Source organism: Cucurbita pepo, chromosome LG16 (assembly GCF_002806865.2).
Source record: "Cucurbita pepo subsp. pepo cultivar mu-cu-16 chromosome LG16, ASM280686v2, whole genome shotgun sequence".
NCBI classification, from domain to species: domain Eukaryota; kingdom Viridiplantae; phylum Streptophyta; class Magnoliopsida; order Cucurbitales; family Cucurbitaceae; genus Cucurbita; species Cucurbita pepo.
In genome coordinates, this window is record NC_036653.1 from 7,655,055 (window position 1) to 7,680,535 (window position 25,481).

General features: G+C 38.0%; 4 protein-coding genes across 9 annotated transcripts in view; 1 reads left to right on the forward strand and 3 right to left on the reverse strand.

The window, feature by feature from the left end:
- Positions 1-968: 968 nt before the first annotated feature.
- LOC111777695 (putative E3 ubiquitin-protein ligase RING1a) lies at positions 969-6,349 on the reverse strand. Of its 4 annotated transcripts, none has more exons than XM_023657415.1 (10): positions 5,937-6,349; positions 5,739-5,802; positions 4,027-4,085; positions 3,433-3,526; positions 3,171-3,291; positions 3,036-3,077; positions 1,927-2,472; positions 1,622-1,729; positions 1,299-1,520; positions 969-1,185 (listed from the first exon to the last, which is right to left on the reverse strand). In XM_023657415.1, exons 1-10 carry the CDS (start codon positions 6,193-6,195, stop codon positions 1,153-1,155), a joined length of 1,548 nt encoding a protein of 515 aa, XP_023513183.1. In that variant the 5' UTR covers positions 6,196-6,349; the 3' UTR covers positions 969-1,152. The 4 variants fall into 4 exon arrangements, with proteins under 4 accessions (XP_023513183.1, XP_023513184.1, XP_023513185.1 ...); XM_023657416.1 differs by having other exon boundaries at positions 3,445-3,526; positions 5,937-6,348; XM_023657417.1 differs by having other exon boundaries at positions 5,760-5,802; positions 5,937-6,347.
- Positions 6,350-7,995: 1,646 nt separating this feature from the next.
- LOC111777255 (transmembrane E3 ubiquitin-protein ligase 1-like) lies at positions 7,996-18,429 on the reverse strand. 3 transcript variants are annotated; one of them, XM_023656777.1, is made up of 15 exons: positions 17,768-18,429; positions 16,573-16,645; positions 16,330-16,457; positions 15,159-15,274; positions 14,849-14,936; positions 14,700-14,766; positions 12,161-12,238; positions 11,431-11,591; positions 11,260-11,319; positions 11,038-11,131; positions 9,357-9,524; positions 8,909-9,237; positions 8,638-8,751; positions 8,406-8,569; positions 7,996-8,257 (listed from the first exon to the last, which is right to left on the reverse strand). In XM_023656777.1, exons 1-14 carry the CDS (start codon positions 17,927-17,929, stop codon positions 8,468-8,470), a joined length of 1,740 nt encoding a protein of 579 aa, XP_023512545.1. In that variant the 5' UTR covers positions 17,930-18,429; the 3' UTR covers positions 7,996-8,257; positions 8,406-8,467. The 3 variants fall into 3 exon arrangements, with proteins under 3 accessions (XP_023512545.1, XP_023512546.1, XP_023512547.1); XM_023656778.1 differs by having other exon boundaries at positions 7,996-8,298; positions 17,768-18,424; XM_023656779.1 differs by having other exon boundaries at positions 14,876-14,936; positions 17,768-18,422.
- A 95-nt stretch (positions 18,430-18,524) lies between these two features.
- On the forward strand, positions 18,525-22,311 carry LOC111777256 (RNA polymerase II subunit 5-mediating protein homolog). Its single transcript, XM_023656780.1, has 10 exons — positions 18,525-18,700; positions 18,812-19,036; positions 19,143-19,202; positions 19,958-20,125; positions 20,276-20,342; positions 20,961-21,187; positions 21,298-21,399; positions 21,494-21,655; positions 21,793-21,870; positions 21,960-22,311. Exons 2-10 carry the CDS (start codon positions 18,818-18,820, stop codon positions 22,014-22,016), a joined length of 1,140 nt encoding a protein of 379 aa, XP_023512548.1. The 5' UTR covers positions 18,525-18,700; positions 18,812-18,817; the 3' UTR covers positions 22,017-22,311.
- A 671-nt stretch (positions 22,312-22,982) lies between these two features.
- The window catches only part of LOC111776914 (meiosis-specific protein ASY3), a 6,907-nt gene continuing 4,408 nt past the window's right edge, over positions 22,983-25,481 (reverse strand). The window contains exons 7-11 of the mRNA XM_023656324.1: positions 25,234-25,383; positions 25,098-25,156; positions 24,372-24,506; positions 23,745-23,836; positions 22,983-23,329 (exon numbers count right to left, since the gene is read on the reverse strand). Coding sequence (XP_023512092.1) covers positions 23,273-23,329; positions 23,745-23,836; positions 24,372-24,506; positions 25,098-25,156; positions 25,234-25,383 — 493 coding nt within the window. The 3' untranslated portion in view covers positions 22,983-23,272. The remainder of the gene's footprint in view (positions 23,330-23,744; positions 23,837-24,371; positions 24,507-25,097; positions 25,157-25,233; positions 25,384-25,481) is intronic.

Below are 25,481 nucleotides of genomic sequence, written 5' to 3' on the forward strand. Positions count from 1 at the left end.
GTAGCATTTTGGATGATTGGAATTATTGATCTAAGTAGTATCCAATTAGTTTTTAAAGGGGTGTCGGGGCGATGAGTTAAATTAATAAGTTGGTGTTCGGACGATGAGTTAAGTTAATAAGTTGGTGTTCGAGGGATGACTTAAGTTACTGAGTTGGTGTTAGGGATGACTTAAGTTATTGAGTTGGTGTTCGGGCGATGAGTTAGGTAAATGAGTTGGTGTTTGGGAGATGAGTAAAGTTAATAAGTTAATGTTCGAGGCAATCATTTAGGTTAATAAGTTAGTGTTCGGGGGGTTAAATCTTGAAGTCGCCGGAGTTCAGGAAATCAAAAAAACAACACGCAACGACTTCAGAATTAAATTACAAAAGAATTTGATACTAATGGAGGAACTAAAATCGAACATTCTTTAAACATTGAATATTTAATAATTAGAAAAGATTAACTTATTTAAAGTTTAAAATTTCATATTAGTGACACCCAAATGTTCTTCTCTAGGTGACAATAAGATTATCACTAAGATATCAAAGCTAGGTGACACTAGAATGATTGATAGTATTACTCTCAACTTTGTGATATCACATCAAAGAACACGAGACAGTGAACAGTGAACGCTTCAAGATACTTCAGGCAAACTACAAGGTTAAGATATCATCCAATCAAGTCTAAACAAGTTTATTTCAATCTTCGAAACTTGACCAAAATAATATTTTAACCTTTTAGGTCTAGATATAGGCAGGAATTCAGGAACGAGGTCCTGAGTAGTAGTGTAGAGTAGTGCAGAGCTGCACAAATGATTTGGACTTTTCAGTGATGGCATCCTCCTAGTCCTAGGGGGCCGGGGGAGTGTTCTTACTGGGGATGGATATGGGAGTTTTGGCACCCTGGGAAAGGTAGGCCGTGGGGAGGTACAATTTGACTTTATTAATTTCACTCAATGAGAATCGAACCATGGAACAACAACCAGGATTAAGAAATGAAGCTACAGTAATGCTGCAATAAAAAACCTCCAGGATTTCTATTTACAAATTCCCTCATATTGTATCAGCAGGTATACTTAAAATGTTATCTATCACTAAAAGTAAAAAGGTATGGAAAATTGAATAACAAGTTAAAAATAAGATAGGCGTATGAGTATTAGGTGTTACTTGTGTTAACTCCGCCCCTTCCGACGATATCCTAGAATCTGAAATCATATAAAGGATGATGAATTCAGTGAACAAGAAAACAAACTTTTGAAGTTAAGTTCTGATAATTAATGTCTCCAAGAAATTAACCAAGTTATTACTGTGTACTCACCAAGTGATCCCTACTATAGATGCAATCTGCTTGAAGTCCTGCCAAAGTTTCTTCGCATTCCAAAGTTTGTAGCTCGTATTTGAGTGGATCGAAGACGAGAGACGTGCCATCAATCGAGATTGAAGCACTTGGGGTTGTTTGAACATCGCTAGTACTATGACGAGCTTTCATGGATAGTATTTCAACATCATCAGCTTGCAGAGGTGTCTTCCGCGAGACATACTGTTTTCAATGCAATAAAAATTAGAGAAAGTACGATGGTTGTTAGTTAGTCAAATGGAGAATTTTTTCATTAGAGGGTAACTTCGATAAACGGCACTTACTTCACGCAAGTGTTCAACAGTCAAACTTGGACGGCAGTGGAGATGTGGCCGCTGCAAACTTGGAGCACTTTCTTTATCCACTGAAATGAGGAGGAGATGGACATCTAACTGCAACAAAATCAACCGATGGTTGTGAGAACCAGGAGGGATGGGAATCATTGGCACACAGCAAGTGGTTAAGGTGTCCAAAGGGAAGCCAGGAACTACAAAGAACTTGATTTGCTTACAAACAAAGCCCAGTAGAGTATCAAAGAGGGATATGCGTATGACAGACGACAACAACAACAACTGAAAATGTTCCGTACCTCATTGTTATTTTCTTCTTGGCCACGCAGATAATTGACTAACTTCGTTAAGCGACTACTCCTAGAACTTTTATTGCTGGACCCACCAGCGCTACTATGTCGTGCATTACTGCGTACACCACCACGCCCCCATCCAAGCATTTCAGAGTTCAAGACAAGACCTGGAGAAACTGTTCGATTTTCTCTGCTCATATCTAACTCACTTTCAGCACATCCATCAGTGCATCCACTATCTACATTGGCTATTGATGAAGAGGGCTGAGAGGATCGAACACTGGGATGTCTCTTCTTCCTCCTTTGCCTAACTTCTGTAAATCTTTCATCAGCAGAAGATGAATCTTTGCCCTCATTATTATCATCTTCATCTTCATTATCTTCATATCCCAACAATTCATCTCCTCGGCCATTTTGTCTCCTTAGATGAGCATTCCTATGATTGCGACGTGATCTTGTTAGAAACACGGCTGCTGTATCCTTGCCCAATATGCGCTTCTTACTTAGTGCTTCTGATTGTCGTTGAAAGATTTGTGCAATTGATTCTTGAATCTGTACTACAAAACAAGAGAAGTACATGAAATCACACATTCTTGGACAAAAAGTTTTTTTTTTTTTTTTTCCTTTAAAAAAAATGCTATCTGAATCTGAAATGTACTATTAGAATCTCATCACATCTTTTTTTGAGAGGAGAAAATATATCATTGATATATGAAATATTACAAAAGAAAGGGCATATAACAGGAAAACCTGAAAATGGAATTACAAAAAGGACTTCAAGTTTAGCCAATAGTGAGGCTATAATCGGGGTGGTGGGGGGTAGTCTTAGGATTTAAAAATATAAAATAATGTTGTAATAGATTCAACTAAATGAGAATAGGACATTCCATAACATTTGTTACTTGTTAGTATCAGAACAGAAATTGTCGACCAGAGCAAGCAAGCAAGCAGTATTACAACCTTCAGTTGTCTAATCCACCATACTAACAAAAATTCAAATAATTGTTCAAAAGTCGGGAAGAAAAGGCTTATCCGTGAAAATAACATCTCAAAATTGAGCAAAAAGTCTTATCAAATATTGCAAACATACTCTGTCACCTAGCAAGGAACCTGACCTGTTTATTACGATTCCTTTCTTCTTCGTGAAATGTTAATTCCTGAGATCGAATTAAGAACAGAAGCACTTCCTTTAGGGGTATAAAAAGGGGGAAAAAAGGAAAAATAAAAAATAAAAAATAAGTGACAAACACCTCCTCCTCATATTTATCAATATCTGGATATAGGGCGGCAATGAGTGCATCATAATTTGGATCATCTCTCAAAGAACGTCTACTGGCACAATGTGTTCGGCAAGCAGGACATTCATTGTTCCTAGAATTGCAAACATAATTACATAAATAAGTTCAGTAGGTATATAACTTGTTCTAGTTCACCATGATAGACTCACCAATAAAGCAAGCATATAAAAACAAAAATAAAGTTCAAATAGAATAGTATAGAAACGACAAGGACTTATTCATATACCCCAGCCGCATTGATTTGTCAATGCATTCTCTACAGAACCGGTGCAAGCATTCCATTACAGTTCGCGTTTTCTTGATAATCCCTGTCAAGGTCAACAAGGTTGCTAGTTTCTTTACTAGATTGATAAGAAACAAAAGCAGATAAATTACAAAGTAATATACTTCAAAAATCAAATAAAAAGGAGCCAAAAGGAGTTGTTCATTTACAAATTTACGAGTACCACTCAACACATAATTGTTTATGGCCCACACAGCTTTTGAGAGGATCATTTAAAAGCCCTTGGCGTTTTATTGTTTTAACCAATGATCTTGTAACTACCCATATTCAACGGTGTATTAGTAATGAGACAAAAACATCTTTTTGGCATGATTCCTGCCAAACAGATTAAAATGGCCAAACTCTAAAACTTCTGTTAGAAAACACCCCTAGCTCTTAAAGATTCTTCTGTTTTTTTCTAACCAAAATTGTGTGCCCTTAACTACAACTCTCCATTTCCTCATTGGTGTTTTCTGCAATGCTGACTTTCTTATCTTTGATGTTAAAAGAAAATATGTTTAGCTGAAACATTTAAAGAAAACATACCAAGACAAATTGGGCACTGAACATCTTTTCGAATGCCTGACAGCTCCACAAAAATAAATCTGCACCACCAATAAATGCGTAGGATTAGAACTTCAAAGTTTGGACTTTGGTTGTTACAAGTTTCATGCAGGCAAGTTTCATAATAGCATTGTTGATAAGCTCTAGTTAGAACGAGTATATTTGTCTACCTATCAGCCATGATGGGGAAAAGGAAAGTGACCGGTCAAGTAAAATCCTAAATTTCTATAAAGAATGAGAGTACACATATAGGTATACAGACAATTCCAGATGACATGAAAAGGCTCACACCAAAAAATGGATCCTCATTTCTGCGTAGAACTTCTCATTGAGAACATGAAAAATACACAAAAAGGCAATACCCTAGCCAATAGAGATTGTGAATAGAGTACAACATGTAGATTAACTCTGGAAAATAGTAATGTATGAACTAGTATCTGATCTCTTAAAAGTAATAATTGGAAATTCTAAGAATCTTTTCAAACCATACTCAATCGGCTTTCATGAAGGATAATTAGTACCAAAGAAGGCCATATAATAAGACAGGCCAAAACCCAAAAATATGCATTTTAGTTAAGTTGAAGTGTCTTTTGCCCCTGCAATGGAAAGTACCAGCTTAGACTAAAACTTTGAAGCAGCGAAGAAAAAAGTGATTCAAGTTTTCTGGCTGCATCTGTGAAGGATGCAACAGGATAAAGGTACATTCTAGAAATCCTCTTCGACACTGCATCAGCTTTACTAATGCCTCCTAAAACCAACGTCCACATGAAAATTTTAATTTGGGCATTTCTTACTCTAAATCATTCTGACAAGTTCATTGACCAAAATCAAGCCATTTACAAGCTATCTGACATTCTATCCTTACCAAATTAAAGAATTGGTTTTCCATGGAACAATCTTCATCTGTCCAATCGCCTCAAACACAGAGATTATATCTTTTTTTTCCCCTCCACACAAGTCAATGCTAAAAGGTTTGAGAATGAATAGCTGATTGTCTACGAAATGATGGTCACGGTGATCATATGAAATAACCTAAATGTCAGTTTCCTTTTGTGCACCAGATCTAATTGAAATATGAGACACCCACTTAATAAGATAATCTTAAATCACAAATAGTGGGGTTCTAGCAGGATTGGAAGTCAAAATGGATACTGAAGTCCTACTAGATGGTGGAAACTGGCTGTTGCCAGAGTTTACGAAAGGCTACGGAAACAACACTACGAATGCAAACAAAGTTTCGGTGCGGTTGCTTATGAATGGCACGGGTAAAATAGCCTAAACAATCAAACATCATGCAACTTGCCAGTCGTCGTGGTACAGGCACCGCGCTCATTCCAAATCAATGGATCGGACTGTAGATACATCGTAAATCGGAACCCTTAACCAAATCTTGCAGCCCATCGCAAGATACGAAATTCTGAAAATCATGAAAGAGGAGCAATTGACACGCATTAACTAGACCCGGATCCCAACATGCGTCTACTTACCGCTCATGAAGTCAACCGCGCCGCTTTCCGGCAATGCCGAAATGAATAGCAGTGCTTAGAGGCTGTATTTATCAACTCGCATTATTTTCTATAACTCTGAAGGGAACGAACTAAGAGGGGAAATGGTCGTAAAAAACCACCATAATCCAGCTCGCAGAGAACAATAGAACGCTAACGAAATAACAATCGGGAGGGAAGAAAAAGTACGAGGGATTTAAGAGAAAGTACTCCGGTTTCTCTTCAGAGCTCGAGGATTGACTTCCTTCGGAATCTGAAAAACACATGGAATAGATTCAGAAAACGATAAACGAAGCAAGAACCATAACGAGAAGCGTAGAATTGGAACCAGAACAAACAAGCGGAGGAAATCCAAGAAAAAAGAAAAAGGAATAGACGTAACGCAACCTCTTGCTCCGGCCGCTTCTTCCAATTGGTTGTGTTGCTTTTCTTCCTCTCCTTCGTCCTCTTCGCGCCCTTCATCTTCTCGTTCTCCTTCCTTCAGATGCTCCCGTTGCTCCTCCTCCTCCACCTCCTCTTCTTCTTCTGTTTCAGTCTTCGGCTCGCGTTCCATTCGAGATTGCTTGGCATCTTGATGGCTGAATTGTTGGTCTCCGGACTCTTCTCCGTTAACACTGTCCGACCAAGAACGTTTATGTGCAGGCATTGACAACGCTTCGAATACAAAAGGATTTCGTTTTCGGCGTTCGAGCAGTAAGGTTTTTCTCAAGGAAGAAGAAGAAGAAGAAGAAGAAGAACGAAGAACGAAGAACGAAGAAGAGGATTGGAAATTTTCGCTGCAAAATTATTATTTTGTTATTATTATTTTTTCATTTGCTTTATTATTATTATCTTTTCTGATTAACTACAAATTATAATAATCCTCACCATAAATAAATAAATAAATTATAGTGAGCAAATCTTGGGTGCTTGATGGACCACCCTAACTTTTGCAACTCAGCCACGTGGCTGAATCTTACGGTGCCACTACTTTTTTACAATTTTTTCTTTTCTCTTTTTATTTATTTTTATACTTTTCTCAGACAATAAATATCATTTTATCTGTTTATATTTTAAATTTTTATTTTTTTAGGCTCGAAAATAAAATTTATATAGACATTATATATATTTATTTATATATATATAAAGAAAATTATTGTTTTAAGTTAGGAAGCATATTTTTCATATTATTATTTTTAACTCTGTTTTAAATTAATTTAATTAAACAATATATTATCGTAAATTATGGAATGTAGTTCTCGCATTATTATTTTTAATTCTTAGTTTTCAATTGATTGATTAAAAATAAATTATATTTGTAATTGAATAAATAAATAAAAGTAAATGTAAATTATAAAATTAAAAGTTAAAATTGATTATGAAACCATAATCAATTTCAGATTTATTTTAAATTCTTGAAAATAATGGTATTGTATATGTGTGAATAGAAAAGGAAAAATAGATATTATAAAATTAAAAATGAAATTGATTCTGAGAAATAATTTATTTAAAAAAATTCATAAATGAAAAGGTAAAATAAAAACATAAGATTCGGGCAGGTGACCGGCTGCCAAAATTGGCAGCGGCCAAGTTTCGGTCAATTAGAACAATATTAATTATTAGTTTCCAAGAGAAGATTAGCGCAGTGGACGGCTGACTGTCACCTTGGGTATTTTCGTCAATTTGTAATCCTAATTAACTGAATTATGGTAATTAAATTAAACGCCTAAATCTTACGTCATGATAGAGTCATTAGGTGACATAATAAATTATCCATCATTTTGTACCAGACGGAAGTTGACTTGTGACTCAGACACCTAGGTTTATGGAAAAATATAGGTAGGCTTCTTCAATAGAAGATATATATATATATATNCGATTCAACAATAAACAAGTTTGAACTAATTGCGGGTCAGACAAAGCCACAATCAAATAAGGAGAGATTCAATCAACCTCAAAAAGACTACTCGATTGAAGATATGGAAAATCAGAGAACAGGGTCGTAAGACCATGTAAGGAGGTTGACACCTATTCAGTGCTAGAAGGTTAAAGAAGTTGGAGACCTTATGATAAGGGAGCCGATGATCGAAGCTCCGAAGCTCCAAAGAATGTTCAGTTGCATTATCTTAGTGTTTGTCTTTGTCATATAGATCTTCTTTTTCTGGTTGGATTTCCTGTTTGCAAGAAATGGGTAAAAAAATGATGACAATTGTAAGAGAGAAATCTGCAATGATTGGGCAAACAAAGGCTAACACTACAAGACCAACCACCACCGACGACCCTTATAAGAATCGAGATTAGAAAACCTCCTAAGAATCGAGACTAGAAAACTCCACGAGAAAAAATTTAAGATTATCCGCCTGTAAAAGCATTAAAACGCTCCAAAAGTCATTCTAAACAGACTCTAACACCGACATGGTAGCCTCTATGAGATAGAAGTACAAGCATAAACTAAGAGAACGTGCCATGGGAGTGTCCAATGCAGAGGCATGTTAACTTTATTATTTTCAACAGAATACAAAGATTCAAAGCAAGAAGAGATTCACTCACTTCTGCTATCTACTGAGCTACAGATATTGTATCAATGTACAGAAAAGATATACATAAATTATACAAACAATACAGATGAGCTACTGGGCGTGTTTGTTGAAGCCCAACATATTGAAACTCTCTATATTACATCTTAAAGCTGCTGCTGCTTTAATCTGCCCTTTGTTTACCTACCCAACCTGAGAAAGAGATAGCAGAAAACATGAAGATGATACCCAACCTGAGAAAGAGATAGCAGAAACATGAAGATGATACCACTTGCAACACCCTTGGATGCCTACCACAGCCTAGAATCAATGCTTTTCAGGAAGAGATTGTTATACATACCAAAATTTGGGGGCAAGGAAGTGTCAGTTGATGGTAAATAATGTAGATACAACTAGGTACGATCAGGCAGGCGGCAGCAGACGGCGACACGTCGGGCATTCCATCTTTATATCCATCCATCTTTGTAAGCAACCAGAATGGAAGAAATGATCACATGGAGTAATCTATATGAAATGAGGAACTGAGTTAGAATTGTTCGTGAAAACCGTGGCAAAAAATCGTGGAGGCATACCATGCAGTCGTTAGGGCGTGAAATATCTATGGTGGTCATACAAATGACACAATCTGTAGCATGATTCCCATTTTGATCTAACCTCCGGTAGTAGCTATATTTCTCGGGTAGAATCTGCGACAAGTTATGCAAATCAATGATAAAAACAACCATATGAAACATACATGTCGTGTCCAGCACTCGAGTATCTTGGATTAAGCCAGGGGATATGATGAGATGTACTTATTTATGTAGCAATCGTAGAAGAGAGAAAACGTTCGTCGATCCTAACCTGACGGGGGATGAACCAGCGGGATCCAAAATAGTGCTGAAGAAGAAGAATGGCTACTTGGAGAAAAGTAAAGACACCCAAACAAATGCACCAAGTTTTATCAGGCTGAATACGCATGAAATTGTGGGGGCAGCCGAAGACGTATAATGGAATAGCAAGTCGAGTTATAGTTATTCCTAAGATATAATATATATGCAAAGGTTTTCTCGAGTCGCGAATAACGTTCGTGACTATTTGAGGTATCCAAAAGGAGTACATGAGGAGAAGAATCGGTCTCAGGAAATGATGCAACTCGTACATAAGGAAAATGCCTCCCAAAAGAATGCCATCTGCAGATGTTGATTAAAGTTTGGTTGAGATCTAAGAACTTAAACAGAACCAGCAATCAAAACCATATTACATTCAATATGCAGATTAAAGTTTTTGTTGGTCGAGATACGATACTCACAGAAACGGCTATATAGAACCGACAGTTCGCGTCTCATGGTTTCCCAACCTTCGCCATTGTTCATTGGCCTACTGGCTTTCCATATTGCAAGAAGATATCTCATCTCGAAAATCGAGAACACAACGAACTTGAAAAATGCAGCAGTTGCAAAAGCATTAAATAAGGATTCTGAAGAAAGCCAGCAGAATGGTCAAGTTAATAAGATTTATAGGGAAAAAAATCGACGATAATTAATCGAAAATGTTAAAATACACATAAATAAAGAAGGTCAACTCAAACTACGACAATAAATGATCCGAAGCACAACGGGTTGCTACATACAAAAGAATGATGATCTCTACCCTTCTAATACAGACAAATAAAGATCTTCAAAATGTCATGTAACTCTCAACGGTTACAAGCCCACCGCTAGCAGATATTGTCCTCTTTGGGCTTTCACTTTCGAACTTCCCCTCAAGATTTTAAAATGCGTCCACTAGGGAGAGGTTTCCACACCTTTATAAGGAATGCTTCGTTCCCCTCTCCAACTAATGTGTGATCTCACAATCCACCCCTCTTGGGGACTAGTGCTAGTGTCCTCATTGGCACACCGTCTAGTGTTTGGCTTTGATACCATTTGTAATAGCCCAAGCTCACAGTTAGTAAATATTGTCCGCTTTAGCCCATTACGTATCGCCGTGAGGCTCACAGTTTTAAAACGCGTCTACTAAGAAGAGGTTTCACATCCTTATAAGAAATGCTTCATTCCCCTCTCCAACCGATGTGAGACACAGACTATATATCAAAAATGGCAATATAAATTAAATGCAAATCTTTTTTACTCCGTCAATAGGGTGGACACATTACTGAGAAAATCTTCAGACAAGCCCGGAGCCCTTATAAATGCTCGACAGAAAATTACAAGCCCGGAGCCCGGAGCTTGGAGCCCTTATGGCTGCTTTGGACTCCTAGCAGTTTGGATTGTATCCAAATGGAAGTCGTAGAAACTCGAGAGGCCAACCAGAAACAACGGTGATATCGCTTCAACGCTAATTTATAAAGATTACCCATAATATACACAACGATTTCAATTTTGCACTTAACATTCTAAAAGTTTCCATTCGACCTCCAATTTTTTAATTTGTTTAAAACAACCTTTTGGTAGCAATTTCCGTTAAAATGGCTGACGATCATTGCCTTTTCGATCGCGGGGTCTCGCCCTTTTTGTAGTTTCATGCTATCAAATTTTGTTGCTTCTTCTCCCAAAGAACAAAAATGATCATAGCTTTTATAGGGTTCAGCTTAATGATACTTCTAAACTGTAGCAGAGGCAGGTAAGGGAGATAATCTGAAGATTGAGGCACCCCCACCCCTCTCCTTCAAACCAAGTACTAGGCTTTCAACGTTCTCACAGTTAAAAACTTCCTTAAAAAATATGGTCTTTACCATGAATTCTAGAGGATTGATTACAATTTTACACGTTATAACACTTCAACCCCACCGCTAGCACATATTGTCCTCTTTGGACTTTCCCTTCCGAGCTTCCTCTCAAGGGAGAAGTTTCTACACCCTTATAAGGAATGTTTTATTCCCCTCTCCAACTGATGTGGAATCTCACACACGTAATATGAACAAGTTTGGAATGTATATAACGCACAAGTAACAAAAAGAAGCTGGAAATCGTAATTTAATATAAACTTACCGACTAATATTCCTGCTGTCAGATGCAGAAGACATAGATAAGCGTCCATAATTGCCTGTTGCCCGATCATTAGTATCGAAACTTTGGCAGCACCCTGCGAGATATAGATGGATAAGTTAAAGCCAGATGAGTTGAGTTAAAAGAAAGTGATAGAGGTATAGTATCAGTATCAGAATCCATGGGAGCTCCACAAAATAAATTTTTGAAAGTAAAAGTCCTTACAGATTGAGTGTTGCTATGTTCCATTTGCCGAATTAAGAGAAGTACTTGAAGGAAAGAGATCTAACAAAATTTTGTTAAGTAATCCAACTGAGTGTTCAAATAAACATTTCATTAAAGAAATACTCGATAAATCGATGTAAGAAAAAAGTCCAACAAACACGAAACGGATACAAAAGTGACCATCAAGGTATAATTCACTGCTTTGTTGTAGTAGATCTCGATGTTGACAGAAGTGCCATTTAATACCAAGGGCGAAAAGCAATCTCCATCGTCGTCTACCGCAGGACTCTCCATTAGTCCTTCAATATGGTAATGGTCATGTTCTCCATTTACTGCAAGGTACGAATGTCGGATTACAAGAGAAGAATCTACAACAAAAATCCTCGTTAATCTCGTGCTCAGTGAACATCCATTCAAGTTCTTGTAACGACCCAGATCCACCGCTAGCAGATATTGTCCTCTTTGNCGCTTGGTGTCTAGCTCTGATACTATTTGTAACAGCCCAAGCCCATTGCTAACAAATATTGTCCGCTTTGGCCCGTTACATGTCGCTGTCAGCCTCACGATTTTAAAACGCGTTTTCTAGAGAGAGGNTCTAATTTAGCTTCCAAGATCCTCCATAGGCTTTATTTTGATTAAATTCTCAGTAGTAATAAAACGAGTAATCAAGCACTTAAGCTCCGTTAATGGTAACGTCCAAGCAATCCACTGGCTTCTTGAATACATGAGAAAACGCTAAAACATTGCCACAGAAGGTTGTGTTTTTTGTCTGCAAATTCTTATACACTGGGAAAACACGAGTATAGCTACGCCCACACGACATTGCTTTTTGGAAAGAACATGATTGGGATAAGACAACATATAAGAAAGCAACAAATCTACGCAGGGACATCATAAGTACCATTTTGTGCAGAAGAGGAATGTGATATTTGAGCTGCTATTTCGATATTGCAATGCTTCTCCATTTCATACATTGGTGCTGCAATAAGAAAAGATAAAATCAGTACCGACTTGATCAAAAGCGGGTTGAAGTCCAAGTGAGAAAAAATTACAGTGGCTTCTTCTCCACATATTCTCCTGTGGAGATTCTTGGAACACCTGGGAGGAGAAAACTCCAAGCTGTTCAGAAGGCATTTAGAAGCTTCATCAGTAAGAATAATTCACATGATGAGATCAAATGTATTATTTCAAGAATAACAACATTTATCCTTGAAGAAGGAAGTCTTGCCAGATGATACGGATTCGATAAGATACTGTCAACTTCTTGTTTATATTCTCCTCCCTTTCCGCTGTAAATAGAAAACGAGACGGATTGTGGTAAAAATTCAAAGGATCAGGGTTGAATGGCTTTCATAGTTCAATCAACATGATAAAACAAAAACCACCACTGTAATAAACTACGAACGACAGTAAAACGACGAGGAACTGAAAGAAAATGAAATGGCGTATCGCAAATTTCCCTCACAACGTCGTAAAAAGTGCATACAGAAAATATGAAGATGGAAATTTACCTGTTAGCTACCATTCGAAGCTGTCTAAAAGGCCAAATATATACACCCTCAATCTTAATTTGAACTCCACCAACATCATGTTCATTACCAATTACATCATGGAAAATGACAACTCCCTGTCATCAGCAAATGAAAAGACATAAAACAAGCCTCAGATTTAAAAAGTGATGCAATAAAATAAAGGTCAAAAGAATAAAGAAATCGACATATATTACTATCATCTAAACTCTTGAGGCACGAGCACACGTGAGATGGCTACAGAAAAGAAGGAGAGGAAAACACGTCTCGCCTATCATCTAAACTCTTTGGTCCGTTACGTATCGTCATCAGCTTCATAGTTTTAAAACACGTCTGCTAGGCAGAGGTTTCCACACTCTTATAAGAAATGCTTCGGTCTCCTCTCCAACCAATGTGAGATCTCACAATCCACCCCCTTGGGGCACCAACGTCCTCACTGGCACACCGCTTGGTGTCTAGCTCTGATACTATTTGTAACAGCCCAAGCCCATTGCTAACAAATATTGTCCGCTTTGGCCCGTTACATGTCGCTGTCAGCCTCACGATTTTAAAACGCGTTTTCTAGAGAGAGGTTTCCACACCCTTATAAGAAATGCTTCGTTCTCCTCTCCAACCAACGTGGGATCTCACAATCCACCCCCTTGGGGCACCAACGTCCTCACTGGCACACTACTTGGTGTTTGGCTCTGATACCATTTGTAACAACCCAAGCCCACCGCTAACAAATATTGTCCGCTTTGGCTTGTTACATATCGCTGTCAGGCTCACGATTTTAAAACGCGTTTTCTAGAGAGATGTTTCCACACCCTTATAAGGAATGCTTCGTTCTCCTCTCCAACCAATGTGAGATCTCACACTAACAGCCATCCAAGTGTAAAGTCCGAATTTAGAAAGTTCAATATCAAAACAATGAAATAGATTCATCTCGCGTGGAAGAGATTTTCAGGGAGAAACGAGGGAAAACGAGAGCATAGAAATTCTTATGTACCAAAACAAGAACTTTTGCAATAATTTGCCAATCTTAACAACTACCACACACACACACACACAAAATATCATTTGAGTACATAAGTTCATAATCACAACTATCTTTACATCCACACAAGACACAGTTGAATGGTCTAATCTTTTCATTAACACTGAATATCCTCACCTGAACATAATGTACACCAGATATTTTGGTTGGTGTACTAATTAATTCAATGATTGAATTGCCATTGGAATTTCTGAAATCTGGAAACCTGGAAGAGTTATTTGTGGAGTCTTGAAAACTCCAACTACCTGCAATTTACATTTCCATGCAAGAACTTAGCTCTTATTATAGTACAAACCATGAGGCTGAAGTTTAAAACTTAATAACAAGAAGAGCATCAGACCATGATGGATAAGTACAAACCTCTATATGTTCCTGTAATGTTCCATTCAGAAAATGGACCCAAATCATTCTTGTCTTTTCTTACTAACAACCACTGCAAACAAAAAATATATTATCACCATAACATATTAACAAAGTTGACCAATATTTTTTATGGTTAAAGAGTCGCAATCTGATCATAAAAAGGATGCAATTATCAGTACCAAATTGTAAAGAATTTTGCCTGGCATGTCAACTTGGGGAATTGGCAGAAATAAAAATGTGAACTCCTAAACCACCACCCTTTGTAACTCATACAATTATATAATCTATAGACGTATCTACGACATGAAACTAGACCTCTTGAAAAGGAAAAGTTTTGTAACGGCTTTCCCTTTTGAGCTTCTCCTCAAGGTTTTTAAAACACATCTTTTAGGGAGAGGTTTCAACACCCTTATAAAGAATGCTTCGTTCCNCATTGGTGCTGCAATAAGAAAAGATAAAATCAGTACCGACTTGATCAAAAGCGGGTTGAAGTCCAAGTGAGAAAAAATTACAGTGGCTTCTTCTCCACATATTCTCCTGTGGAGATTCTTGGAACACCTGGGAGGAGAAAACTCCAAGCTGTTCAGAAGGCATTTAGAAGCTTCATCAGTAAGAATAATTCACATGATGAGATCAAATGTATTATTTCAAGAATAACAACATTTATCCTTGAAGAAGGAAGTCTTGCCAGATGATACGGATTCGATAAGATACTGTCAACTTCTTGTTTATATTCTCCTCCCTTTCCGCTGTAAATAGAAAACGAGACGGATTGTGGTAAAAATTCAAAGGATCAGGGTTGAATGGCTTTCATAGTTCAATCAACATGATAAAACAAAAACCACCACTGTAATAAACTACGAACGACAGTAAAACGACGAGGAACTGAAAGAAAATGAAATGGCGTATCGCAAATTTCCCTCACAACGTCGTAAAAAGTGCATACAGAAAATATGAAGATGGAAATTTACCTGTTAGCTACCATTCGAAGCTGTCTAAAAGGCCAAATATATACACCCTCAATCTTAATTTGAACTCCACCAACATCATGTTCATTACCAATTACATCATGGAAAATGACAACTCCCTGTCATCAGCAAATGAAAAGACATAAAACAAGCCTCAGATTTAAAAAGTGATGCAATAAAATAAAGGTCAAAAGAATAAAGAAATCGACATATATTACTATCATCTAAACTCTTGAGGCACGAGCACACGTGAGATGGCTACAGAAAAGAAGGAGAGGAAAACACGTCTCGCCTATCATCTAAACTCTTTGGTCCGTTACGTATCGTCATCAGCTTCATAGTTTTAAAACACGTCTGCTAGGCAGAGGTTTCCACACTCTTATAAGAAATGCTTCGGTCTCCTCTCCAACCAATGTGAGATCTCACAATCCACCCCCTTGGGGCACCAACGTCCTCACTGGCACACCGCTTGGTGTCTAGCTCTGATACTATTTGTAACAGCCCAAGCCCATTGCTAACAAATATTGTCCGCTTTGGCCCGTTACATGTCGCTGTCAGCCTCACGATTTTAAAACGCGTTTTCTAGAGAGAGGTTTCCACACCCTTATAAGAAATGCTTCGTTCTCCTCTCCAACCAACGTGGGATCTCACAATCCACCCCCTTGGGGCACCAACGTCCTCACTGGCACACTACTTGGTGTTTGGCTCTGATACCATTTGTAACAACCCAAGCCCACCGCTAACAAATATTGTCCGCTTTGGCTTGTTACATATCGCTGTCAGGCTCACGATTTTAAAACGCGTTTTCTAGAGAGATGTTTCCACACCCTTATAAGGAATGCTTCGTTCTCCTCTCCAACCAATGTGAGATCTCACACTAACAGCCATCCAAGTGTAAAGTCCGAATTTAGAAAGTTCAATATCAAAACAATGAAATAGATTCATCTCGCGTGGAAGAGATTTTCAGGGAGAAACGAGGGAAAACGAGAGCATAGAAATTCTTATGTACCAAAACAAGAACTTTTGCAATAATTTGCCAATCTTAACAACTACCACACACACACACACACAAAATATCATTTGAGTACATAAGTTCATAATCACAACTATCTTTACATCCACACAAGACACAGTTGAATGGTCTAATCTTTTCATTAACACTGAATATCCTCACCTGAACATAATGTACACCAGATATTTTGGTTGGTGTACTAATTAATTCAATGATTGAATTGCCATTGGAATTTCTGAAATCTGGAAACCTGGAAGAGTTATTTGTGGAGTCTTGAAAACTCCAACTACCTGCAATTTACATTTCCATGCAAGAACTTAGCTCTTATTATAGTACAAACCATGAGGCTGAAGTTTAAAACTTAATAACAAGAAGAGCATCAGACCATGATGGATAAGTACAAACCTCTATATGTTCCTGTAATGTTCCATTCAGAAAATGGACCCAAATCATTCTTGTCTTTTCTTACTAACAACCACTGCAAACAAAAAATATATTATCACCATAACATATTAACAAAGTTGACCAATATTTTTTATGGTTAAAGAGTCGCAATCTGATCATAAAAAGGATGCAATTATCAGTACCAAATTGTAAAGAATTTTGCCTGGCATGTCAACTTGGGGAATTGGCAGAAATAAAAATGTGAACTCCTAAACCACCACCCTTTGTAACTCATACAATTATATAATCTATAGACGTATCTACGACATGAAACTAGACCTCTTGAAAAGGAAAAGTTTTGTAACGGCTTTCCCTTTTGAGCTTCTCCTCAAGGTTTTTAAAACACATCTTTTAGGGAGAGGTTTCAACACCCTTATAAAGAATGCTTCGTTCCTCTCTCCAATCGATGTGGGATCTCAAAATCCACCCCCCTTCAAGGCCCAACGTCCTCGCTAGCATACCAACGTGTCCACCCTTTTTTGGGGCTTAGCGTCTTCATTGGCACACCGCCCAGTGTCTGGCTCGGATACCATTTGTAATGGTAGATATTGTACTCTTTGGGGTTTCCCTTTCAATCTTTCCCTTTCGAGCTTCCCCTCAAGATTTTTAAAACGCGTATTTTAGGGAGAGGTTTCAACATCCTTATAAAGAATGTTCGCTTCTCTCTCCCATCCTAGCAATAGGGGTTAAAAAGAGAAACAACAATTTATCACAACTTGAGGAATCACATCAGCTGATTATTGAAAGCCAGAGGCTAAAAACTGACTTCTACAACTGTTAAGCTAAGTCTTTGAAATAGACAATGCGTTTCCAAATTGCGTATCAGAAAGTTTAGCACAACAGAAGCAAGTAGGCGGTCCCTTGATTTTGATGCAACATTACCCCTTACCCACTGCCACGTTCAAATATTGTTCGAGCACTGAATCTCACCTAGTTTCTAAATTCAGAAAACAATCTCTTTCATAACTCATACTTCAGCAGCCTATTGAGACATTTCAAAGAAATCGGGCACCATCTAAACCTCATGAAATCAAGTCAAATTGCAATCTACATGGGTACTAAAATTTTCAACACATGGAACTTAATCAAGAACATCAATGAACATCAATAAACTCAACCATTAAGCACACAAAAAAGGGTGAAGAAGGCTACAAACCTCGTCGCCCCATGATCGAGCCCTCTCCCGCAATGGTCTGAGACCATCCACAGGCTGGGAAACCAAAATATGAACAACCCAGAAAGCAAAAACAGTTCTAGAAAAATATCCAAATCCACCTCTCCGGAACGCCGAACAACCAAAACCTTCTCGGCCCACCATATCAAGAAAAGATGCCTAATGATTAACCATAAATCTCAATGTTCCAATCGGCGACAGATACCCAAGAGAAATAAAGCAAAACCCATTCAAGCACAGAGCTTAAACGATGAATTCGGTTGCTTCAATTGGAGTCAAACACAAGAACTACCAAGAAGCACGACACCCACAGTCGGATACAGATGGTGATAGCTGAACGACTAATTAACCTTCTGAAGCAAGAGAAAAATGGAAGCCCTCGATTCACCGGATGCTGCTGATCCAATTTTACTCGTAAACAATTGCAAATAGTTCATTCCAGCCCTGTACAAAAGTTAGAACGCCTCGCAATTTGCATAAAAAAATGCAATATCGTATAATTTATTCCTTCGTTGTTTTGTGTATTGGGGCCAAGGAGCTCGCGTGCGTGTTTCTCCTGGCGCGAAGCTGGGTGGATTAGAGGCCGCTAATGGTTGACTAATCAAATAATCTTCGCTTCTTCGGTTGTCAAAAACCTTTTCTTTCTTAATTTAATGTAAGTGACTATTTTTCATTGTAAGCCTAAGCCAAGCCAAGCTCAAATAAAATAAAATTAAAAAAAAAAAAAAAAAAATCGTATTTTTATCCCAAAATTATTCGACCCTCCAAATCTTTATTTCCATTAATAAGCTTCCAGTTCTTGTTGTCCAAGTTAATCGCGAGCAAGCCGTCGAGGTCGCCGCGCCGTCTGAGTTCTGTCGTCGTCGAGCTGGCTGCGTGCGGTTGAAGCGCTACCCAATTCTTGAGGTTTAAGGGGTGAGTTGAGAAATTAATGCGGATTAGGGCTGTGTTTAAAAGTGGTTTTTGATCTCTTTTACCCCTTAAAATTTGTCTTCATTTTGACAATTGCCCTGACTCGAATCACAGAGCGGGATGATCATGGAAGGAGGAGGAGGAGGAGCAAAGGGAACGGTGGCGGCGCTGTCCTCTTTATTTCCGGCTCAGGATGCGCACAAAGCAGCGATGCGCGTCCAAGATGCGATTTCTGATAAGCAGAGGGAGCTTGAGCATCTCCGAGGTTTCATCTCTGATAATGCTAACCTGATCAACCTTGTCCAGAAATTACCTGAAGAGCTGCACCATGAAGTTATGGTACTTTTGCTTCTTCCTTTGAGTTGGGTGTTGAGTGTTTTCAGCGTTGTTTTTTGATAGCAAAAGAAAATTTATTCGTGGGTTCGCTGTGATTGTTGTTTTGAAGGTTCCATTTGGGAAGGCGGCTTTCTTCCCCGGGCGTTTGGTTCATACTAACGAGTTTCTGGTAATGTATTGTACTCTCTTATAACTTCTGGGAAACTTATTCTCTGTATGATTGATAAAGAAGGGACAAGGGTATTATATGTTAGGACTCCACCCAACAATCCTCCCCTCGAACAAAGTACACTATAGAGCTTCCCCTGAGGCCTATGGAGCCCTCGAACAACCTCCCCTTCATTGACTCAACTCCTTCTCTAGAGTCTTCAAACAAAATACACCATTTATTCGACATTTGAGTCACTTTTGACTACACCTTCGAATGTCCCAACTTCCTTGTTCAACATTTGAGGAGGGTATGATATTGTCCACTTTGAGCATAAGCTCTCGTGGCTTTGTTTTGGGCTTCCCCAAAAGGCCTCGTACTAATAAAGATGTATTTCTTACTTATGAACGCATGATCCTTCCCAAAATTAGTCAAATGTGGGACTCCCTCCCAACAATACTCAACATTATATGCCCATGCATTCATTAAAGATGTTCATATTGGTTTTCGAGCACATGAGAGTAGTTCCTATCGTTCTTCTTCTGTTCTATTAAATAGATGTTCACTTTTAACTACTCTCAAAGTTCATTGTTGAATCCCCTTGTACTGCTTTTAACTCTGGTGCAAAATTAAGGGAAAAAGAGAACATTAATGGGTTTAACTAGATCATTGTTTATGCTCTTGATCAAATGTTTGTGGCCGAGTTCTGGAAAGAATATGCGGGGAGGTTTACTTTTCATGACGTCGAGTTGAGAACCAGACTTATCCATGTGCAGGTTCTTCTGGGAGAAGGTTATTATGCTGAGAGAACATCGAAACAAACGGTCGAGATCTTGAAAAGGAGAGGTAAAGCTTTGGATTCTCAAGTTGATTCTCTGAAGGCCATGATGGATGATCTTAAGGCTGAGGCCTCATTTTTTGATGCTACGGCGTCCGAAGCTGCGGTAAGCTTAGCAATTTATCGGTGAACTATATACCATAACGTGAAGTTGATAAAAATTTGAGGTTTACCTAGAAGCTAGTACATGTATTTTTGTTGTATTTACCAGATTATCCTACGACGCCGATGTTGATGTTCTTTATATTGCTACCAGGAGGGTCTTGTCGAGATAACTGAGGAGTATGTGGAGGAAGACAATAGTGAGCAAGAATCTGGATCAGGTCGGTTCTTATCCTCATCTCCATCCTATTGTTAAGAAACATGTTAGGATTGACAATTTGGCATTGTAAGACACGTGAGGCCTTGTCTATCGTATTACATATATGAATAAATGTAACAGCTCAAGCCTACCGCTAGCAGATATTATCCGCTTTAGCCCATTACATATCGTTGTCTACCTCACGGTTTTAAAACGTGTCTGCTAGGGAAAGGTTTCCACCCCCTTATAAGGAATGTTTCGTTCCTCTCTTCAACTGATGTGGGATCTCACAATCCACCCTCCTTGGGGGCTAGCATCCTCGCTGGCACACCGTTCGGTGTTTGGCTTTAATACCATTTGTAACCGCCCAAGCCCATTGCTAGCAAATATTGTCCACTTTAGCCCGTTACGTTTCGTTGTCAGCCTCAAGGTTTTAAAACGCGTTTGCTAGGGAGAGGTTTCCACACTCTTATAAGGAATGTTTCGTTCCCCTCTCCAACTGATGTGGGATCTCACAAATAATGTACTTGGTTTTTGGAGTTGCCAAGCATGCACCATAATCACAGTCCGATGTTTATACGAACTACTTGTAAACACAGGTAAAACAGATGAATTACGATGATGTTATGTTTGTTTTCAGGAGTAAACAAGCAAGATGCTCCCAGTGTTTCTGGAGTTGATGAGGCAAGGATTACAGAAGAAGATGAAGAATATGCCCGTATAATGTCCAGATTGGATGAACTCGAGAAGGAGGAAGAACTTGCTGCTGCAAACAACAACCAAAACGATGAAGAAGGTGAGGAAGAGAAAGAAACTTCAAATCAATCCATGGAGAAGCTTCATGATGCTAAGCACAGCTATTCAAAGGTAGTGTCAGAATTAAAACCTTGACTTAGAGATGGTTATCGACAAACTAGACGGATTGGTGATGTATCATTAACCATTTCTGATGATTGATCTCTTCGAAACTTTCTCAGGCAAGCACATCTCCGTGTCGGAGGGACGAAGATATCGGTAGTAAAGAGCTACTGGATAAGTATCAGCAGCAACAACAAGAGGCTTCTACCAATCCATCAAATGTGACCAACCTCTTATTTGCTTTACTGTTTATTACTGTCTGTGTTCTTTGTTAAAACAGCATTCATTATTAAATCATGTATATTTGTTATGCAGTGTTCAAATTTTTCAGAACAGTCTTCATCCAAAGGTTCGTTACATGGCAACAATTCTTCGACTCAGACTCGGGGAATGAGAAACACTAATTCTGCTGCAAAGTCTGTAACATTTGCTGAAGTAAAAGAAAAGAATCAAACATTGCCTGCATCTACCAGTGAGGTACTTTCAAGCTTGTGTATTGTATAGATTCTTTAGCTGCCCTGTTCGTCTAAAGCTATGGATTTGTCCATAATTTTGAGGTTAGTTATAAGATTCGGCCTCGTTAATCCGTGTCGTGTCATCTCTGTTGGGTGTAGGCTTTCACGGGATCCATCGTCGAGCGCCCTCCTATTATGCCGAAAATTTCTAAACAAGAAACAGAAACTCCATTGCAGGTGGGTTTGCTTAGTTTACATCATTTTTATTGCAATCATTGTACTAGTGTTCATTCATTGATGCTAAAGCAAACTGTTGATTTGGGCAGCCTTCTGGTTCTCAACCTTCAAAACCAGTATCCAGGTTCAAGATGCAAAGAAGATAGCGAGCTGCACGCCGCAATGTCGTACTTAAAAAAGTTGAAAATTTTGGTAGCAATTGATTTTGTTTGGTAGTTTGGATGAAATTTTGTTCGAGTTCTGTATGGCCTTGGTGTCTGATTCTCCAACGATATTAACTGAAGGAATTAGTATGGTCTTAGATTGCAACAGGAAGAAAGAACACTAAGATTAACATACTAAATTCATGGTTTGGAAACGTTTGGAGGGTAACTCGGTCGTGTGGTTCTTCTTCTCCTTTCTCTTCTTAATAATAGTCTCTTCAACTACTTTCTCCCTTTACATTTTGTTTGCAGATAGTAACCATTTTCATGGGATGATTGGCCGCCCTCTCGAGGTTGTAGCTGGCGGTGGTGGTTGTTGCCGGTGCTCATCGGTGGAGAGATTTGGGAGGGGTACTTCGAGGGTATTTTGGTAATTTCATACCCATTATGAAAATTGATATTATTTAATATGAATGTTGATGATCAATGATATATTTGATATACGAAGGATATAAGTGATACATTAGCTTGCCATTACAAATTTTCAAAAATATATTACGGTGGGAATTTATTTATTTATTCTTTTGTTCTCTATTTTGGCTGTGGGAGGCGATGGAGGTAGAGATGACGGATAAGTCACCCTGTCAATTATACTTTTAACATGTATATAAATTTGACGTAAAAATAAATAGAAATGTCGTTGTATCGTAAAAATGTTAAATAAGTTACAAACCTATATGTGAAACAAAATTATAAGTTTGGCTGCTAACGAGCACTAATGCTAATGGAAAACATTGATCAAGGACGAACAAAAATAAAAACAATATAGGGATAATTCTTCGAAGGAAACTATGCTATCCAATCTGTCTGTCTGTTGATAAAATGGTCAAATTCTTCACTAGACTAAACATATTCCAAGTTTTTCATGTTAGTTTATGGTGGTTGATTAAGGGGGTTCTTGGAACAAACTAGGCTAGAAAATGGAGTTTGTGATTTCGATAATTACCAAACCATGCATGAATGGAGCAAACATGCATCCAAATAACGAGTTTCGTAGACAATCTAGGTTGTACTGATGCTTGTGCTGATGAAGGTAAAAAAGGATTACAGAAAAATACAATTTTAGAGCGTTTAGGAATTGGGTTAACCTAGCAGCTAGCACAAACAAACGAGAAAATAAACGGCAAAGTCGCCAACTGAAAAGGATAGGAATAACTACACAAACTCGCTAACCGAGCAAAGTATGTCATTTAACATTCCTATTTCAACAACATTGCTATTAGTTGTTTCAGCTGCAGTATCTTTCCTCTTCCCGACTGCAATAAATTCAAGGTAAACAAATACCATAATAAAATGTTGTTGAACAAATACCACATAATAAAACATGACATTGCACGAGAAAATTTTAACAAAAAAAGATCGGCCGCAGCCAAAAATCCCGAAGGACAGATCTGCAACGATTCTTAATTATATGCATGAAATATCATTTAGCACCCACTATATGAACAGCCCACGTCTTTACATAGTTAACAAGCAGTGATTATAGAAATAAGAGTAACCTGGTAAGTTTAACACATTTTTCCCCCAAAATACTTGTTTCCTTAAACGTACTTCTAAATTCACTCTTTGCGATGCATATCTTCCCTCCCCCCCAGTATGATTAAGTGCCAATGATTTACCATTCCAGAATGGAGTCAAAAAATTTCTTAAGAACAAAAAATGGAAGCATACCTCGTGGATGGCTTCAATTCTCCTTTGTGCATCCGCAAGTTGCTTGTCAACTTCTTCTTCCACTTGCAAGAGATTATTACGGTGTGATGCTTCTGTGAATACATAATACCGTTAGAAGTGCCTAGAACCTTCAAAATTTATATGTAATTATCCATTGAAAGTGCTCTCTATTCACGTAAACTTTTCTTCTCATTTATATTGCATATTTTTCTGTTTCTCCTTACATCCTCATGGAATCTAATCGCAACAATTAAATTTTGTATTGAAAATTTAAAGTGAAGGCTATAGTAAAATAATCTCAAATAATTCGAAAAAACTAAAAACTGGTTGCCTTTATCGTCTCACTCTAATTATTAATTTTTAAACTTTTAACCACCGCTCAACAACAAACTCACTTAAAAACTAATTAGCCTTCATTTAGAAACGTAAGGTATACCCTTCTTGCGCAGAGTCGTGCACCTAAGGGTCGGAGTGAACGCCTCACCTCTCTTTTAAGTCCCCATAACCAAGATAAGTGTTAGAGCCCCAAATCATAGGTTGTGAGTAGTGGTGTAAAACAAACAGGTTAAGCGTGTGCAATGCAATTCATGTAACTGAGAAAATTTAAAGCAACACGACAGAACATACTTTTCTTTTCCATAGTTCCCTTGAACTCTATCTGTTGCGCTTCCAATTCTTGTAGTGAGTTCCTACAATCCTGTAGATGCTGATTAACCTCCTCCTTGAACTTTTTGTTAATGCGCGTCAATTGCTGTTGTTGTTCTGTAAACATAGATAGAGCTTAATAACCACTGGTTAATCTACCAAAAAATATGAAATTACAACTTTGATGCCCAAGCATATACGGAGCAAAGTAAGATGAACCCATGCAAAAGATAGAAGAATTTTAAACATCATAAATAGCATAGTGTAAGCCAGCCATTGGCCAAATCTGCTCGGCCAATAAATGTACCAAAGAGCTTATAGAAAAATTTAGGCCAAACATGCTGAATATACAGGATTCATGTCTCATATCAGTTACCGTCTTATCTCTTTAGGGACTTTTAGAGATACACATAACCCGTGAGGGCATTAGTTTGTATAGCTGGAAAGTTCATTTGTGAGCAAGAGAAGGAAGTTCGTGATATATGAATTCAGATTACATGAACAATTTAAAAAGTAGAGCTCTCAAGCAAGGTGGAAACGAACATATCTCACAAGTAATATTTAGTCCAGGTGATGAACATTCACCCCAATAAATAAAAAGAAGAGGCTTGCAAACACAGTTAAATAAAACTATTTCATAAAGTTAGCTGTACCAATTGAGAAAGAGATTGACATATGAATTAAAAACCCATCATATAATTATGCTACCTTCAAATTTTGTTTCTAGAACTTTTCGTCTTGATTTACCAAAGCTCAACAGCTTTACCCTGAAATACCGTCGCAAATCAATTTAGAAATTTTTATCTCGTAAACAAAAACCAGAAATATGAATTGATAAACTTACGTGTCCATTTGGATTTGAGACTCAACATTCTGCAACTGCAAATGAATACTCTCGGCAACTGACAACAGAATCTCTGAAGATTTTTCAATAGATATTGACGATATTTTATTTTTCATCTTCTCAAGCTCTGAGAGAAACAGTTTGACGGCCCTAAATAGAAAATAAAGGAGAAAACTTAAGACTTGCAGTTGATACATTTTGTGTGCTGATTCTTAGCACACACCCCGCCCTCCCCCCCCGCCCCCCCA

Bases quoted from the DNA above. Each gene is read 5' to 3' on its own strand.
- LOC111777256 (XM_023656780.1), top strand. From the start codon at position 18,818: ATGATCATGGAAGGAGGAGGAGGAGGAGCAAAGGGAACGGTGGCGGCG. The intron at 21,188-21,297 runs GTAGTGTCAGAA...AAACTTTCTCAG, and splicing joins CTAAGCACAGCTATTCAAAG to GCAAGCACATCTCCGTGTCG. The intron at 21,656-21,792 runs GTACTTTCAAGC...TGTTGGGTGTAG, and splicing joins TGCCTGCATCTACCAGTGAG to GCTTTCACGGGATCCATCGT.
- LOC111777695 (XM_023657415.1), bottom strand. From the start codon at position 6,195: ATGCCTGCACATAAACGTTCTTGGTCGGACAGTGTTAACGGAGAAGAG. The intron at 4,086-5,738 runs GTACTTTTTCTT...TTGGTGGTGCAG, and splicing joins TACTTTCTCTTAAATCCCTC to ATTTATTTTTGTGGAGCTGT. The intron at 1,521-1,621 runs GTAAGTGCCGTT...CATTGAAAACAG, and splicing joins CTGTTGAACACTTGCGTGAA to TATGTCTCGCGGAAGACACC.
- LOC111777255 (XM_023656777.1), bottom strand. From the start codon at position 17,929: ATGGTGGGCCGAGAAGGTTTTGGTTGTTCGGCGTTCCGGAGAGGTGGA. The intron at 15,275-16,329 runs GTGAGGATATTC...TGCTGATGACAG, and splicing joins CTGGTGTACATTATGTTCAG to GGAGTTGTCATTTTCCATGA. The intron at 11,132-11,259 runs GTAAGGACTTTT...TATATCTCGCAG, and splicing joins AACATAGCAACACTCAATCT to GGTGCTGCCAAAGTTTCGAT.